The sequence below is a fragment of the Phoenix dactylifera genome, chromosome 11 (genome assembly GCF_009389715.1).
Source record: "Phoenix dactylifera cultivar Barhee BC4 chromosome 11, palm_55x_up_171113_PBpolish2nd_filt_p, whole genome shotgun sequence".
Lineage (NCBI taxonomy): Eukaryota > Viridiplantae > Streptophyta > Magnoliopsida > Arecales > Arecaceae > Phoenix > Phoenix dactylifera.
The window spans coordinates 29,071,565-29,087,073 of NC_052402.1; the positions used below are offsets into that span (position 1 = coordinate 29,071,565).

At 38.7% G+C, this 15,509-nt stretch overlaps 1 protein-coding gene across 3 annotated transcripts in view; it reads right to left on the reverse strand.

Annotated features, from left to right (window-relative positions):
• The window catches only part of LOC103722438 (protein SABRE-like), an 88,470-nt gene that overhangs the window by 11,706 nt on the left and 61,255 nt on the right, over positions 1-15,509 (reverse strand). For all 3 annotated transcript variants that reach the window (XM_017846506.3, XM_039132035.1, XM_039132036.1), the window contains one exon: positions 6,294-6,433. In XM_017846506.3, the coding sequence (XP_017701995.3) occupies positions 6,294-6,433 (140 nt within the window). The remainder of the gene's footprint in view (positions 1-6,293; positions 6,434-15,509) is intronic.

Below are 15,509 nucleotides of genomic sequence, written 5' to 3' on the forward strand. Positions count from 1 at the left end.
TGAGCAGCAATGAGACTACTAAATAGATAGGAACTTGCATCTAGCAAATAAGCAAGAACATTGAAAATTTAACTGCTCTTATTTTGTACAATTTTATTAAAACAATTATGAACTCTATCTGTAGCTTACTACCTAAGATTGATATATTCTAGAAACTTCTAGCCCCCCTGCGTAATGTGATCTACAAGATAGAGCCTAATCTAGAAGTCACAGCCCTATGTCTACAAGAGGTAAGTTAACTTAAGTGGCATGTGTAAATTAACTCATGCATTCAATCATTAACATATTATAACATGTATATTTTTCATAGACGAAAATGTTTAAGGAGGGCACTAACAACTTTGGTGTCTCGACAGCAACTGTAAAAAAAACAAAGTATCAATCTAGGTATATAATATATCAGCTATAACTATTATCTGACATCAGATGATTACTAATATGATACTATCTTATACATGGAATGCCGTACCGGTCCGGTCCTAGACCGGTACCGGAACCACTAAAAAACCGGTATTTTCCGACTTTTTAGCCGAACCGGCCGGTACGGATGCGTACCGGCTGGTTCGAAGCCCGTACCGGCCGGTACCGAGCCCGTACCGGCCGGTTCGCACCGGTACGTTTTTTTTTTTAGAACCACAGCGCGAGGCGCTGTGGTTTTTGAAACCACCGCGTACCGGCCGGCCACCGGTACGCCGACCGGTACCGGTACGGCGGACCTTGATCTTATATGTAATTTTCTTCAATATTTTTATAGTTGATCGGTGGATTCATTTTGGTTCGTCGGCAAGAAATCTTAAGCGGCTAGCCATCTGATTCTCTCCCAGACTGTCTCCTCGAGTGACTGTAAGCGCAACTGATCCACCTTCACCCTCATCCACACCAAACAGAGGAACCGTTTGACATCGAGGCGCCTTAATGATCTTGTATATATTTATTACAATCTGAGGTTGAGGATGACACGCATTCAAAAGAAAGTAGAACTAAAGTACATGGATCCAATCCACAATATTTTCGTTGAGGATGAGAATAATCCTATGATTGAATGGCTTATGGACTAGAAGCAAGAGTCAGAGCTTGATGAGCCAAGATTGCCTCCACGACTAGCCCGTTTTATAGCCGAGGCTAGGGTAGATGCAGGACAATGGGCAGTCGCAACATTCCACACAATTTTCCAGTTAATCAGCTATAGCTACAGAGGTTACTGGGGAGCCTATCATCACATGACTCCTTATCCAAAACATCCGCCTAGAGATATGATCGAGAGTTACTTAGACGAAGCCATTACGCTACCCGATCGACTTAGTTAGGGGGCAACATCCATCCTCCCAGCATAACTAGGCATAGAAGGGCATGAAGGAAAAGCAAGCAGTTGCTCAACGCAGTTGAAAGAAAAAGGAAAGATAGTTGTAGCCCCGATGAAGAGAGTGGAGTTAGTTCACTTAGATTTGAAACCAGGAAGAGCAGCGATGACAGTTCTGGTAATCATGAATCTGGTGGCTAGAAAAGAAGTGGAAGACATGAGACCACAATTTATGAAACAAATATAAAATAATCTTTGATTCACCAGTGGTCCCAATTTATACATGCCACATAGAATGACGACCATGGTGCACGAGCTAGTAAAGCTGCGAGGATACAATTGTATATAAAAGACAGGCACCTCGAGGTTGTTCAGGAGGACATGATGCAGCTGCATATGGCCTCGTATGTACAATAGGGTCTATAGATATTTCAGGTTTCGAATCATATGCTGAATTCTATTATTTGCAGGCACAAGCAGCATATGACACATAAGGATATGGATACGATGCGTCCGGGGTATCATCTTCCATTGGCTACTACCCTACGCAGTCCGGAGCACCTTAGAGGTCGGATTTTGCTGCCAGCATATTCAGATGGTCTCCTCCATAGCCGTATTATCAGCCAGAGGATATCTCTCAGATAGAGAGCTCTAAAATGAAAGATCCGAGACTGATTATAACTTAGCGCGCATTCCTGATGGGATGAATGTACAGGACTACATGCTGCTTGTTAGAGGTGTGCCTTCTGATTATGCTAATGATCCGAATATGCACGAGAGACATCGCATTCAACGAGGTTTTAGATGTCAATATATATGTTGTACTTTAAATACATGTAATTGATCATATCATTTTATATTTTGTATCTCACTAATTGATTTTAGGATATTTTATATTACTTCTAGCATGCAAAGCCAGAATTGTTGTATTTTTCTTTACATTTTGAATTTAAACTGATCAAGGTCAGTGGAATCGGTACCAGGCACCGTATCGATTCTCTGCGGCATGAGTTGGTACGGGCCCACACCATGCCATGCTGGGCCTATACCGACAGAAGAGAGGGTGACACAAACCATGGGAAAGAAAAAAAAGAGAGGGAAAAGAGAGAGAAGAGGCTGGCGGATGGTGGCGGAGGCCGACGCCTAGGCAGGAGATGAGGTGAGACCACGGTCAGTTCTCCTGTTTCGAACAAAATAAGGGTATGACCGTTAAAAAAATCGCAATTTTTAAGTGAAGTCCACCGGCCTCCGCCAGCCCTCCACCGACGTCCGCCAGCTTCCCTCCTCCCTCTCCCTCCTCTTCCGCTTGCTCTCTCTTTCCTCTCTTTTCTTCTCCGCCCCTTGCAACGATTTTCATTTTCGTTGCTAAAACCATACCGGTGAGCCGCCGATACGGCTCGGAACGGCCGAAATTGTCCGGTTTGGGACGATTCTGCCGACCCTAAGCCTGATGTTAATGCAAAAGCCTAGGGGTAGCAAATTCAATGACACAAACTTGCCAGATTTTTGCCTTCCTAAGATAGTATTGTTTCAGCGCGATGCCACGGTGATGCAAAAAAATCGTTCCAGAACATCAAGAAGCATTATTTAAAAAGTACCAAGATGATAGAAACATCGAAAAAAATCAAGAAACATCAAATTACACTTAAAGTCACTCAAAAAATAAAAAAAAAATGATTACTATTCATTGAAGCATAAAAAATTGTAAACAAATATGGCATGCCAATTTGGCAAACCTTGTTAGGATCCATAATTTATATGATGTGTTGATACTACTCCATAAGAACCTCTTTGGTCTGCTAAGCAATGATTTTAGCAATTGCTCATGTCAGCTAGCATGCCCTACGCCGTGTCAGTCCCAACAACAAGATTGAGTTAGCACAACAGCCACAGAAATTTTTTTTTTTTGATTGTTTTGTCCTTTCACTAATAATTTTTGTTTCAGCATAGCACATAAGGAGCACATAACTTCTTGATGCTGCCTCCTTTGATAAACAAAAAGGTGTTCCATATGATGGAGGCTTGTAAAAGAAATCATCACCGAATTGGGACTTCCAATCTGCTTATTGGGCATGCCTCTTGTTGATTGATAGCTACGATATGAAAGATGATACTTATGTTGGTTGTAGGCTTGTGTTTCAAGCTATAGAAGACTAAAAAGCAATCTATCGTTGTAAAATCAACAATTGCAGTAAAAGGGGAAAAAATAGTGGCAATCCATATTGTCTGTGAACTAACAATATTCAAATCTTTCAGACATTAAACACATATTCAAAAGGATTCTTAAACTGTGATATGAAAAACCTGGTTCAACAACTATCAAAGGTTGATGCTCTTACAAATAGTTTAGCTAATCAAAGGGACAAGGCAAATGGCCTACAATTCCAAACCATGTACCCTTTCTCTTTCTCTCTTTCTCCTCTTCTTTTATTGTTGCTTCTTTTTCTCTTCAATATCTTATCCATAATAATTAGTTCTTCTTCTTTGTTTCATCCAAATTACTTATTTCTGTTTAGTAACTATTCTTAGACACCATTAGCAAGGTTGTAGGCTACTATTGTATAAGGCTGTTTTAAATTTAAATAACTACTTGAAATTGGTGATTTTAAAATTTAAACCATTTGCCGAATTCACATAAGAAATTCCAAAAGAATTTTGGGGTGGAGCAAATGTTTTGCTTCGAAACAGGAATGACCCCTGTGGGCTGCCGCATGTGGAGGAGATGAGGACTTTCAAGCTCTCTCTCCCTTTCTCGGCCTCTCCCTCCCTCCCTCCCTCTACCTCTCTTCCTCCCTCCTTCTCTTTCTCTTTCTCTTCCTCTCTCACCTTCAACCTCTTCCTTCTCCCTCACCGGATTTTTCGAACCGAGGGGTGAAACCGTGCTAATCCACTTTCGGTGTCGTTCAATATTCCCCGATCCAGACGGTTTGGGTTGGTACAACATTCCTTGATCTAGCCTTTTCCTAACTATTCAAGATTGGCCTCTTGGATCCTCAATCACAAAGTATTCCTATTTAAGGTCACCTCAAATGTTATTCCAAGCTTCTCCATATCCTTTCTTACAACTTCCATGTTGCCTTAGATATTTCTTTCCTTTTGGTACAACCTTCCATACAAACTAAAGAATCTCTCCTTAGTAAAGCCTTATCAGATATTCGTTTTACATGTCCACACCATCTCAAACAATTTTCCATAACTTTATCTTTAATTTGTGCAACACCAATAGCTTTTCTAACATATTCATTTCTAACGATTTCCTAGCTTTTCTGTCCTTTCTAGATATTCATTTCCAACATACATTATTTAAATGACAAGAATTTACTTGTAAAAGTTATTAATTGATTAAAAACAAAGTAATATAATATGTTAATGTTGTATAATTAGTTTTTTTGTAAGGAACAATATCACCCAAAAACAAATTACAATTATATACCTAAAATTTTTATTTTAATTATTAATTTTAAGAGATTTCAAAGACTATTTTCATTCAATCAAACAAGATCTTCAAAAGATAATACAAAATAGAACTAATTTATGATTAAACCTATCTATTATAGAAAAGGATATATAAGGCAGAAAGACATATGAAGTTAAAAAATACTAATAAAAATTATAATAGTTTATTAAATATATCAATATTCAATAGGGATTTCCAAAATATTCCCACTAAAATACACGTCGAAAGAAAATCTAAGAAAAAAAAACTTTTGAACACAAAAAAGGGCCGATAGAAAAGGAAATCTAAAATGCTAAACAAAATACTATACAAAAAAATGTAGGTATAGCATACCTAATTAGTTATTTGGGATATGATTAGGAAGAGTATTAGCCTAGCATCATTCACTACTTAAGAAGGTAAGAAAAGACTTCTTTCTCTGGAAAATTTAATCCTCCCAAGTCCCAACCAAGGTCCGCCGTACCGGTACCGGTCGGTGTACTGGTGGCGGCCCGGACTGGTCCGTACCGGTCCCATCCCAACTATCTATACATTTTTGTTTCTCCGTCTTCCTTAAACAGCACTTTCTCAACTTCCAAGATTTCCACTTTCCTTCCATCATTTCATAAAACCCATCCTTTCTCTCTCTCCCTCTCTCCCACCTTAATCATCCCAAAATTCAATTATTTTTTGTTGGGGATATATGACAGAAATAAATAATGAGGGGGATAGGCATGTATATAGAAATAGAGGAAAATTTATAATACCTTTCTGAAATCAAGAAGGGCCATAACCCCCCTAGTGACTATGTTGCTCCGCTCCTATTTTCATGTAGTTTCTTTATTACCCATCACTCAGCCATATAACATTGTACTTGTTGCTGTTCTATATAATTTTTCTTTAAGTCACTAAGGTATGAGCATATCACATAATATCTAGCTGCCCTCTCTACTTCATTCAAGCAGCTCTAATTCTAATACATATATCTTCATTTACCTCCATATTATTTTCTATAATAGCTCATAATAATGAAAGCGATCACTCTTGTACGTCAACTTAATTGGGAGCATATCATTATTTCTACTTTCACTAAATTTACATTCCATATACACTGTCTTTGTTCTATTGATTTTCCCGCACTGATCCTCTAAAGGTTTCCTCCATAAGTCATATTTAGAATTCAATCTAGTCCTTGTTTCATCAATTAACACTATATTGTTTGCAAATAGCATACACCATGGCACATCTTTTTGAAAATTAGCAGTAAGTTATTCTATAGTTGATGCAAGGAGATGTGGGATTATTATTAATTAATTGACTGATTATAGTATCTATTTTTCAAGTTGAGACAAGTAAAAGCATGACATCAAGTAGAGAAATGATAGATTAGTTATCTCAAATAAAGGGGTGACAAAATCCATATTGTGCTTACAAGAGAATATTGTTCAAATTTCAAAATATTTGTTAGAAAAAAGTGAGTATATCCTTTAAAGTTTAAACTATGTGAAACTAGAAAAGACTAGCTATACATAAGCAAGAATGTTATCCAAATCTTACTTTCCCCATTCTGGAGGTGCATTCCATGCTGATAACAGCACATCGGATTTGGCATTTGGCATGCAGTTTCTTAGGACAAATGACTTAATTGTAAACTGAGCAACACCAATATCCTTGTAATCACGATCGAAGTCATAGATCTGTCAAATAAACTCATAAAAATGCATAACAGTCGAGCAATAAAAATATAAACAACCATGCAAACCAGGCAATGAGTATGTGACATTTTAAAGTAGTTGAGTTTCAAACTCAACATAATAAAATTGGTAACTTGAGATTTAGGAATAGAAATATAATCAAGTACTGATGAATAAAATTTATCTAATCTAGGAAAGTAGTTAACCATTCATTTTTTAACCAAAATGAATCACAACTAATAAGGTGTAGAAACTAGCAATATTGTTTAGGAGAAAATAACAAGTTAATATCTCACCAATTGGTCTTTGTTACGCTCATCATGAGAATAAGAATATGTCAACACCACTGCAAGTTAAGCAACTCTATACTATTTCCAGGCCCAATAAAGTTTCCAAATATTATAAGGCACAAAGGTATATTGACTCAGGATCGCTATAGCAAAGTTTATAGACACAAGGTATATTTCCGGGCTCGGTAAAGTTTCCAGATCTATAACCCAGGATAGGTACAAGATTCCAAAGCTTCAGCCACTTTATATACGTACATTTTTGAATTATTTAAGTGAAGCCGGCACGACTGCTGGACTTTACTTATTATTTTTTTTTGAAATTTTTAATTAAAGTCGACAATGAAGTTGGCAGACGTTGCCAACTTCACTATGATTGCCAACTTCACTTACAAAATTTCAAAAAATTGAAATAAAGGGGCCGAAGCCCTTGTTCCAACACCACGAAGGAAAGAGGGCTTCAAAAGCTCTCTCTCTCCCTCCCTCTGCGTCTCTTGCACTCTGTCGCCGTCTCCCTCTCTCTCCCTCCCTCTGCGTCTCTTGCACTCTGTCGCCGTCTCCCTCTCTCTCCCTCCCTTCCTCCCTCCCCCTCTCCCTCCCTCCCTCTCTTTTCCTCTCTTTCCTTCTCCCTCTCCTCTCCCTTGCTAGCTTTTCGATGCGAAGGCCGGAACCGTCCTGGTCCACCTCTAGTACAACTCGGTACGGCCCAAACCAGACAGTTCGAGACAATACTGCCGACCTTTCTCTAATCACATCGAATGATGGGAGCTCAACTTTATTTTTTTCCCTGTCCATTTTTCTATTATATGTTTTACTTGGAAGTAATGCATAAACCAAAGTACCATCCTTTAAATTAAGAATTGATATATGAGAATTCAGCAACGAAGATTTTTAAGTGGACACTTCATGCAATACAAAATTATGTAGAGATATAATAAACATTTTATTTCTCGCCTATTTTGTACAAACAATTAGCAAGAAACATGAGATTAGCATGGTCCCTCTATTGCATTGAGTTTTGGCATCGAATAAAAGGTTGGTTTCTAAAGAAGTCTAGGCTAGAATCCTCAAATTTTTCTGTTTTGCAACTTGATTTGTTATTTCTTTACCTTCCTTGGAATGGTGTTCAAACAAATATAAAATTGTTCTAGACCAAAAATTCAAAAATTTAAGATTGAATCCTGCAAATATTGGAACAGAATCCATTTAGGATCTCCTTTTGCTTGTTTTTACTTTCAAACGATACAAAACAAGCCTTTTTGCATATTAAGAACAACTCCTAGCTGTACTAAGTGATACTTGGTTTGGGCATTCATTTGGCCTTGGTACATGGCGAACCAACCTCAACCCCCACCACCCCAAACCACTTGATTTGCAGCCAATTCAAATGGTTTGGACATGGTTTAGGTGATATTTGATTGAATAGAAACCCCTAGCTATCGTTTTACGATGTGTGGCATGTAAAAATGATACAAATCGAATCAGTAGGTTTTTGAAATAGTGGGCCGAATGGTCTTTAACTCAAGCACGGTGCAAGGGATGACCTTTAGTTCCAACCTGGAACTCAATGTTTGATGACAAACACATGTGAGATCAATACTTGGGTTTGCTAACTATAATCTGAAAGGATGTTAGACTATACATATATTTATATATATAGTTGTAGTCTTTATTTCCTATGAACTTGTTATGGTATGTTCACCACTATAGTGTTTTCTACTGCCTATTTGTAGATTGTATATATTTCAGCTATTGTCCCTAAATACTACTTCCACTACTTGTGTTCATTGTTGGCAACCGTCCCCTCCTTGAGTTGATCCATTTGTTGAACACTTGAATGTGAATACTATTTGGTTATACTTATCCTGATTTTTGCGAAATCACATGATTTTGGCAATTGTTCACTAAATAAAGATCATCACCGACGTAATTTACAAACAAAAACTTGGGCTCTAATGCATTTTGCAAAAGGGTATCTCATATTCGTTTTTTGATAATCAAATGATGCTGGAGATCGGTGAACCAAGTACTAGAATCTGCTGTTCACAAACATTAAGAATTTTGTGTTAAAACAAACAAAAAGCATTTTACATTAAATTCAGAAGTTTTAAGTAAATTCACATCTTTTAGATTAAGTTAGCCCCTCGAGGCCACTCATATCCTCATTGTGAATGAAAGTGAGACCATTAATGTCCTCGTTTATAATTTGAATGAAGCCACTTATCATGCTCTTTGCCAATGCAAACCAGGCCACTTATTATCTGCAAGGTCCACTCATGCAACTTGAGCAAGGGTACACATAAACCTCTTAGCTAGAGATTTCTCATTGATAATTCAACTAAGTCTACTTATATACCACCTACTGAGGGTCAACATAATGTAGCAGAGGCCATCAATACCACCAAGATAAGGGTTCTTCATCGAATTTTGAGTGAGGCCACTCATATGCACCTATCTAAGGGTAGGCTCATTTTTTTCAATAATAACATTTCTTTTCTATTTGAAAGTATTGTCACAAATATCGAATGGAAAATTTGCTAGAAAGCTTCAATAAAATAAGTAAATGTGAAATCAGCTTTAAAAAAATATAAATTAGAAGATTCATACAATTTCATACTTTCATATAGCAACTAGAACATGATTCCATGATAGCATAGGATGACATAACAAGTTAAGACTTTTAAATGGTTCAAATTTAGAAACCAAGACAATCATAAAGTCCAAACTTCAAGCAGACGCTAACTTTTGACAGCTGACTAGTATCAGGGTATGAAATGTTTTGAGGAACTAATTCAGATCAAATTCAGATGCAGAATAATACTACTTTAGGGTTTCCAAAGAACTTCAGGTAGTTAGGTTCTACGATCCCAAGCAATTTCTAGGCTTGAAATAGACTATGAATTGAATTTAAAAGTTGAAAAGATCACATAAAGAAAATCTTAAATTTTGAAATTGACAAGAAGTCGAATTGTCGAAAACAATATCCAAACTTGAAAGGGAGTTCCAAGCTCAAAAAGAAAAAATTAAGCTTAAATTCAGAAACATGGAAGTGTCTCTTACAAAGGAATAAAAAGCACAGGCTTGAAATTGATTACAAGTTACAACAGTGAAAAGCATTAAACTTTAATTCATGAAACAGAAAGAAGCTATTTACCAATTGAAACCAACTAAATCCAGAAAACCTGACTCAAAGCTTCCCTTCCTCTTCTTCTTCTCCTCTTCCTCCTCATCCTTTCTAAGGGCCTAGTACATTTTCCCTTTCCTCTCCCTATCTGCCCTCATTGCACCCTATTCATAAATGGAGAAAGTTGGGTCCAATGTGTGGGTTAGGTTGGTTCCTAGATCAATTAAGGAGGACTGTTGCTAGGGTTAGGTTGGTTCAAAGTTCAAACTCTTCTTCCAATTTTTCATTTGTATTTCCATTTACTTAAGATATTACATGCAAAAAAAAACCTGTCAGTGGAATTCAATAATAATACCTAAAAATTCATATTTTCCAAGAATAAAAAGTTAATTTCCCAACCTTGATCAAATTCCAAATTTTGGCACTGGATCAACTTTTAAAAGTTCAGGTATTTCTCAGATCTTAAAATCTTATAGATTTCATTATACCAAACATTGTTAAACCCAAAAGTGCAACTTATAAAGTCAGGGATTTGACTCCAGGGCATATCTATCATATTGTTACCCAATACTTGGGAAATTGACAGAAGCATTAGTATTCTGATCTTACATAGACATACTTCTAATTGCATGATGGGTCTTACATTTAGTGTATTACAAGCTCAAAGCTTCGCTTCCTCTTCTTCTTCTCCTCCTCATCCTTTCTAAGGGCCTAGTACATTTTCCCTTTCCTCTCCCTATCTTCCCTCATTGCACCCTATTCATAAATGGAGAAATGTGGTTCCAATGTGTGGGTTAGGTTGGTTCCTAGATAGGTCGGTTCCTAGATCAATTAAGGAGGACTGTTGCTAGGGTTAGGTTGGTTCTAACTCTTCTACCAATTTTTCATTTGTATTTCCATTTACTTAAGATATTACATGCAAAAAGTACCTGTCAGTGGAATTCAATAATAATACTTAAAAATTCATATTTTCCAAGAATAAAAAGTTAATTTCCCAACTTTGATCAATTTCCAAATTTTGGCACTGGATCAACTTTTAAAAGTTCAGGTATTTCTCAGATCTTAAAATCTTATAGATTTCATTATACCAAACATTGTTAAACCCAACAGTGCAACTTATAAAGTCAGGGATTTGACTCCAGGGCATACCTATCATATTGCTACACAATACTTGGGAAATTGACAGAAGCATTAATATTCTGATCTTACATAGACATACTTCTAATTGCATGATGGGTCTCACATTAAGTGTATCACAAGCTCAAAACATAACAAGTCAATCAAGCTCTATCTAAAAAAATATTCAAACCTAATATGTTGATGACATAGTGATAAGAAGAAGTAATTATGAAGGCATAGAAAAGAAAAAGAATTTTTTCTAGAAACAATTTTCACAAAAAATAGAGAATCAAAGTATTTCTTGGGAAAAGAGATTAATTTATGCAAGAATAGTTACGAACTTATCATAAATCTTCTAACAATGCTAAGATGCTTCAAGATGAACCAGCAAAAAATCTAATTCATGGTCATTATGGAAGACCTAGAAAAATCTAAGAACACAAATTAATTTACTTGACCACTACTAGGTCCAAAACTTTTATTTGATGAGTATTCTGATATGAGGATCCATGTAGGCATGTATTGAGTCCTACATTAGTACTTTCTGAATAGCCTGTTTGGATGAGGTTCTAGTCATTACAAATGGTATCAAAGCCGACCTGGACATAGTTCCATCTAAACTAGGGGATACTGTAGCATGAGCCTGATTGAGGTTGACCACAAGCCAAGCATGGTGTTTGTAATTGGATTTTATTGGATTTGTATCCTTAGCCTAGCGAGAATGTCAGTGGCTCAGAGCTTAAACAACAGGAATATGTGAGGACCCATGAAAGCGTGTTTAGTTTCAAATTGTATGTGCAAACCTGGGCAAGGGTGTTTAGTCCCACATTGGTTGAGCAATGGGGAGATTTTGGGTACTTATACAAGGCCAAGAAACCCAAATAATAAATTTTGGTTATCTTTTTGGGTGAAGTCCTAAGTTCTTACATTTTATATGGCCTTGTGTATATTGAGGATTTTATGTAGCCTCGATGTATAAGTGAAATTATGTAGGAAAATATGAAACTATATGAAATACAGGAGTTTTTGAAATATAAATTGTGTTTCGGTCATTGATTTTTAAAAAGTTCTTGACTTGTGAATCTTGTGTATATTATTTGGACTCTTCTCTAAACCCGAGTTTGAATCTTTCATGAAATCCTATTTTATTGAAAATTTTGCTTTTGGGACTTCATAACCATTTCTTCCTATGAACCTTTCAGTTTTTTGATCACGATAAGAGTTTACTTACTAAGCTTTGTAGCTCACCTTCTTTTATGATATAATTTCAAAGTGACTAGTAAAAGCCCTAGTGGATTTACTCCAAGAAATGGATTCCATACTTCCATAGTTTCCATTCAGATCTAAATATCATTGAACTGATGTCAGTGCAGTTTTTGCCTTTGAAGGTATAATATCATATATGATAAGTGAGGTTTAACGTTGTCAATGGATCTGCAATACATATATCATGGGTTTTAGCATATACTGAATCATGTGGATTTTATTAAAGATGTTAAATATTTATGGTATTTTGATCAACTTTTATTGACGATGTTAAGTTTGAATTTAGTTTTGTTTGATTTTAGCGGTCACACCTTGAGTTCGAGCAAGTTCGAGGCTCAAGGCATGACATTTGAGCTACCTTATATGGCTCTCAGAAAATCTTATCTATTTGCTACATAAGGATTTAGTACCAACACCAACATCAAGTTAGCATAGCAAACATTAAATTCTTTTTAAATACTGAATTCATGGTATGCGGTACCACCCCGAACTGCCTAGAAACTAGGTCGGTTCGCCACAGAAAATTGTTTTAGGCACCACACCGCTGCAAATCGCTCTGAAGCAAGCGGTTTCGGGTAGAACTAGCGTGAACCGCCCAGCTCCTACTAGTTCGGTGCTGAATCAGCTCTCTTCCCTCTTATAATTGAAGAGAGAGGCTGTGAGAAGCTTCCATTGCTTCTCACGCCTCCGCACTTCAAAATCCACCCGCTTCCCCCAAATAAACATCGATTTCAACAAAAAATGCAAGATCCAAGCCATTTTCAAGGTACTCCCTCTCTCCCCATCTCTCTGTCTTCATTTTTCTTTCTTTTTTAGGCCGAAAATTGGCAAGAAAAATGAAAAATAGAGGTCATGCCAAAATTTTTGATTTTGGCTTGATTTCATGATATATTTTTTAAATTAAAAATAATATTTTTTAATAAAAAATTTAAAAAATGAAATAAAATTAAAAAATAATTGTAAAATTAGTGCCCATTCATTCAAATTTAGATGCGGCATGCGCATAGTAGCCCGGACCCAAATTTGAATAAATTTAGAAATAAGCATATTTTAATGCATGCCCACAGTCTTAGAAAAATATATTTATCATTCATACTAAGGTGATACATGAATCTGAGCTTAAATTAATTTTTTGAAATACTATGTAGCATTTATAGTAAGCAGGCAGCTGCACAACGCAGAAAAAAGGAAAAAATAAGACAGCTGCAGCCATGATGGAGTGTGGAAGAGTCAGTTCACTCAGATTCAGAGATCAGAAAAGGCAGCGATGACAGTTCTAGTGGTCATGGATCTGCTAGTTAGGGAGTAAAGAACATGAGACCATCGTTTATGAGACAACCACAGGGTGGTCTTTGATTTACCAGTGAGTTTCAGTTTATGTATGATATACAAAATAAAGACCACGGTGCACGATCTGATAGATCACGCGATGATACAATTGTATATAGGAGACAAGCTTCTTAAGGTCAGTCAAGAGGACACGATTTCATTATTTGTGCAGATGCATTGTCTAGATCCCTACGGCAGGCAGTGGCTACTCAAGAGTTGGAGGTTTACAGACCGACAGTGGGGGCCCCTCCGATCTCCCACTTGCTTTTTGCTGATGACTGTTTGCTTCTTGCTAGGTTGTCGCGGCAAGCGGCCCGGGTTATTTGTCAGATTCTTCGGGATTACTGTGCAGTATCGGGACAACGGCTCAATTTGACCAAGTCAGCTATAACTTTCAACCCGAAGACCAAAGTGGTAGTGAGGCACTCTATACTGAAGATCTTGGGGGTGGGAGAGCAGGAGGGTATGATGACATACTTGGAGGTCCCACTCTCGGACCAGCGACTGCGGCGTAGGGACTGTACTTCCCTGGAGCTCAGCATCAGACGCAGATTAGAGGGTTGGCAGATGCATACACTTTCTATGATAGGTAGGATCACTCTAGTTCGATTAGTTCTTACCTCGGTCCCCATCTACCTACTCTCCGACGCCACTGGTTACAGTCCTGAAGTCCCTTGAGCAGCTATTCAGGAATTTTATTTGGGGGAGGAGCAGTGGCAGAGGTGGGGTCCACTTGATGGCATGGGATGTTGTGTGCCAGCCGACTAGCTACGGAGGTTTAGGGGTGCAGTCCCTGGTGGCGAGGCGGGAGGCCTTAGCGGCTAGACACGCGGTTAGATTTGTGCTCGAGCCCGAGAGTATGTGGTCCTCGCTGATGAGGGCCAAATATGGCGCCTTGGTTCCCAAGGTGCGAGCTGGCCGTCACCACTCTCCGGTCTGGAGGAAAATGTGTGCTAGAGCAGGGGTGGTGTTTCCGGAGATCAGATGGATCATAGATGACGGTCGTTCTATTGATGTGTTGGAGGATAGCTGGGTGACCGAGCTGCCGATCTATCATATGCCGACCATGGTGGATTCGACGAGATTAGCAGGCTGCAGGGTTAGCGAGCTGCTGACTTTAGAGGGGGGTCGATGGAGGGAGGAGTTGATACGGGAGGCTTTTGGGGAGCAGTTGGCGGAGTCGGTTCTGTCTCTTTCGGTCCCCACCAGGAGGGTTGACAGGCTAGTATGGATGCCGACGGGACAATCGCGGGTTCGAGCTAGAGATCTTCATGCTTTGATCAGTAGGGAGCCAGCTCATCAGATTGAGGGTGGTTGGATATGGAGGCTATGGATTCACCCCATGTGGCGCCAAGGTTCGCCGTACCGGTACCGAACCCCGTACCGGTGCCGCACTAGTATAGATGAACCGAGTGTCGGTACGGTACGGTATGCGGTACGCCAAGCGTACCGACATTGGTGTACCGATACCGGTACCCATCGATACGGGTACGGTACGCTCGGTACCGACCGGTACAGCAAACCTTGTGTGGCGCTATTCATCTGGAAGGTGGCCTGGGGCTGCCTTCCAACCAGGAGCTTGTTAGTTCGGCGTGGCATGGTGGTCTCTCAGTGCTGTGAGGAGTGTGCAGATATCGAGGAGACGACCAAGCATGTCCTTCTGCAGTGCCCTAGAGCCCGAGAGATATGGAGGAGGTCACCGGTCCCACTACCCAACTCGGTGGTTTCTGTGCAGGATATGATTCATCTGCTGAGAGTGTCCATGCGGAGTCCCAGATCTGCTGAGGCAGGGATTTTTATGGCATACTTGTCCTACTACATCTGGTTGGACAGGAATGCCGACCTGTTTGAGGGGAGGAGGTCGTCCCCGAGGATAGTGGTGGACAGAGCGACGCTATATGCGAGGGAGGTTCTTACGGCTACCATTGGATTTTCTTCTGGGATAGCCAGGGAC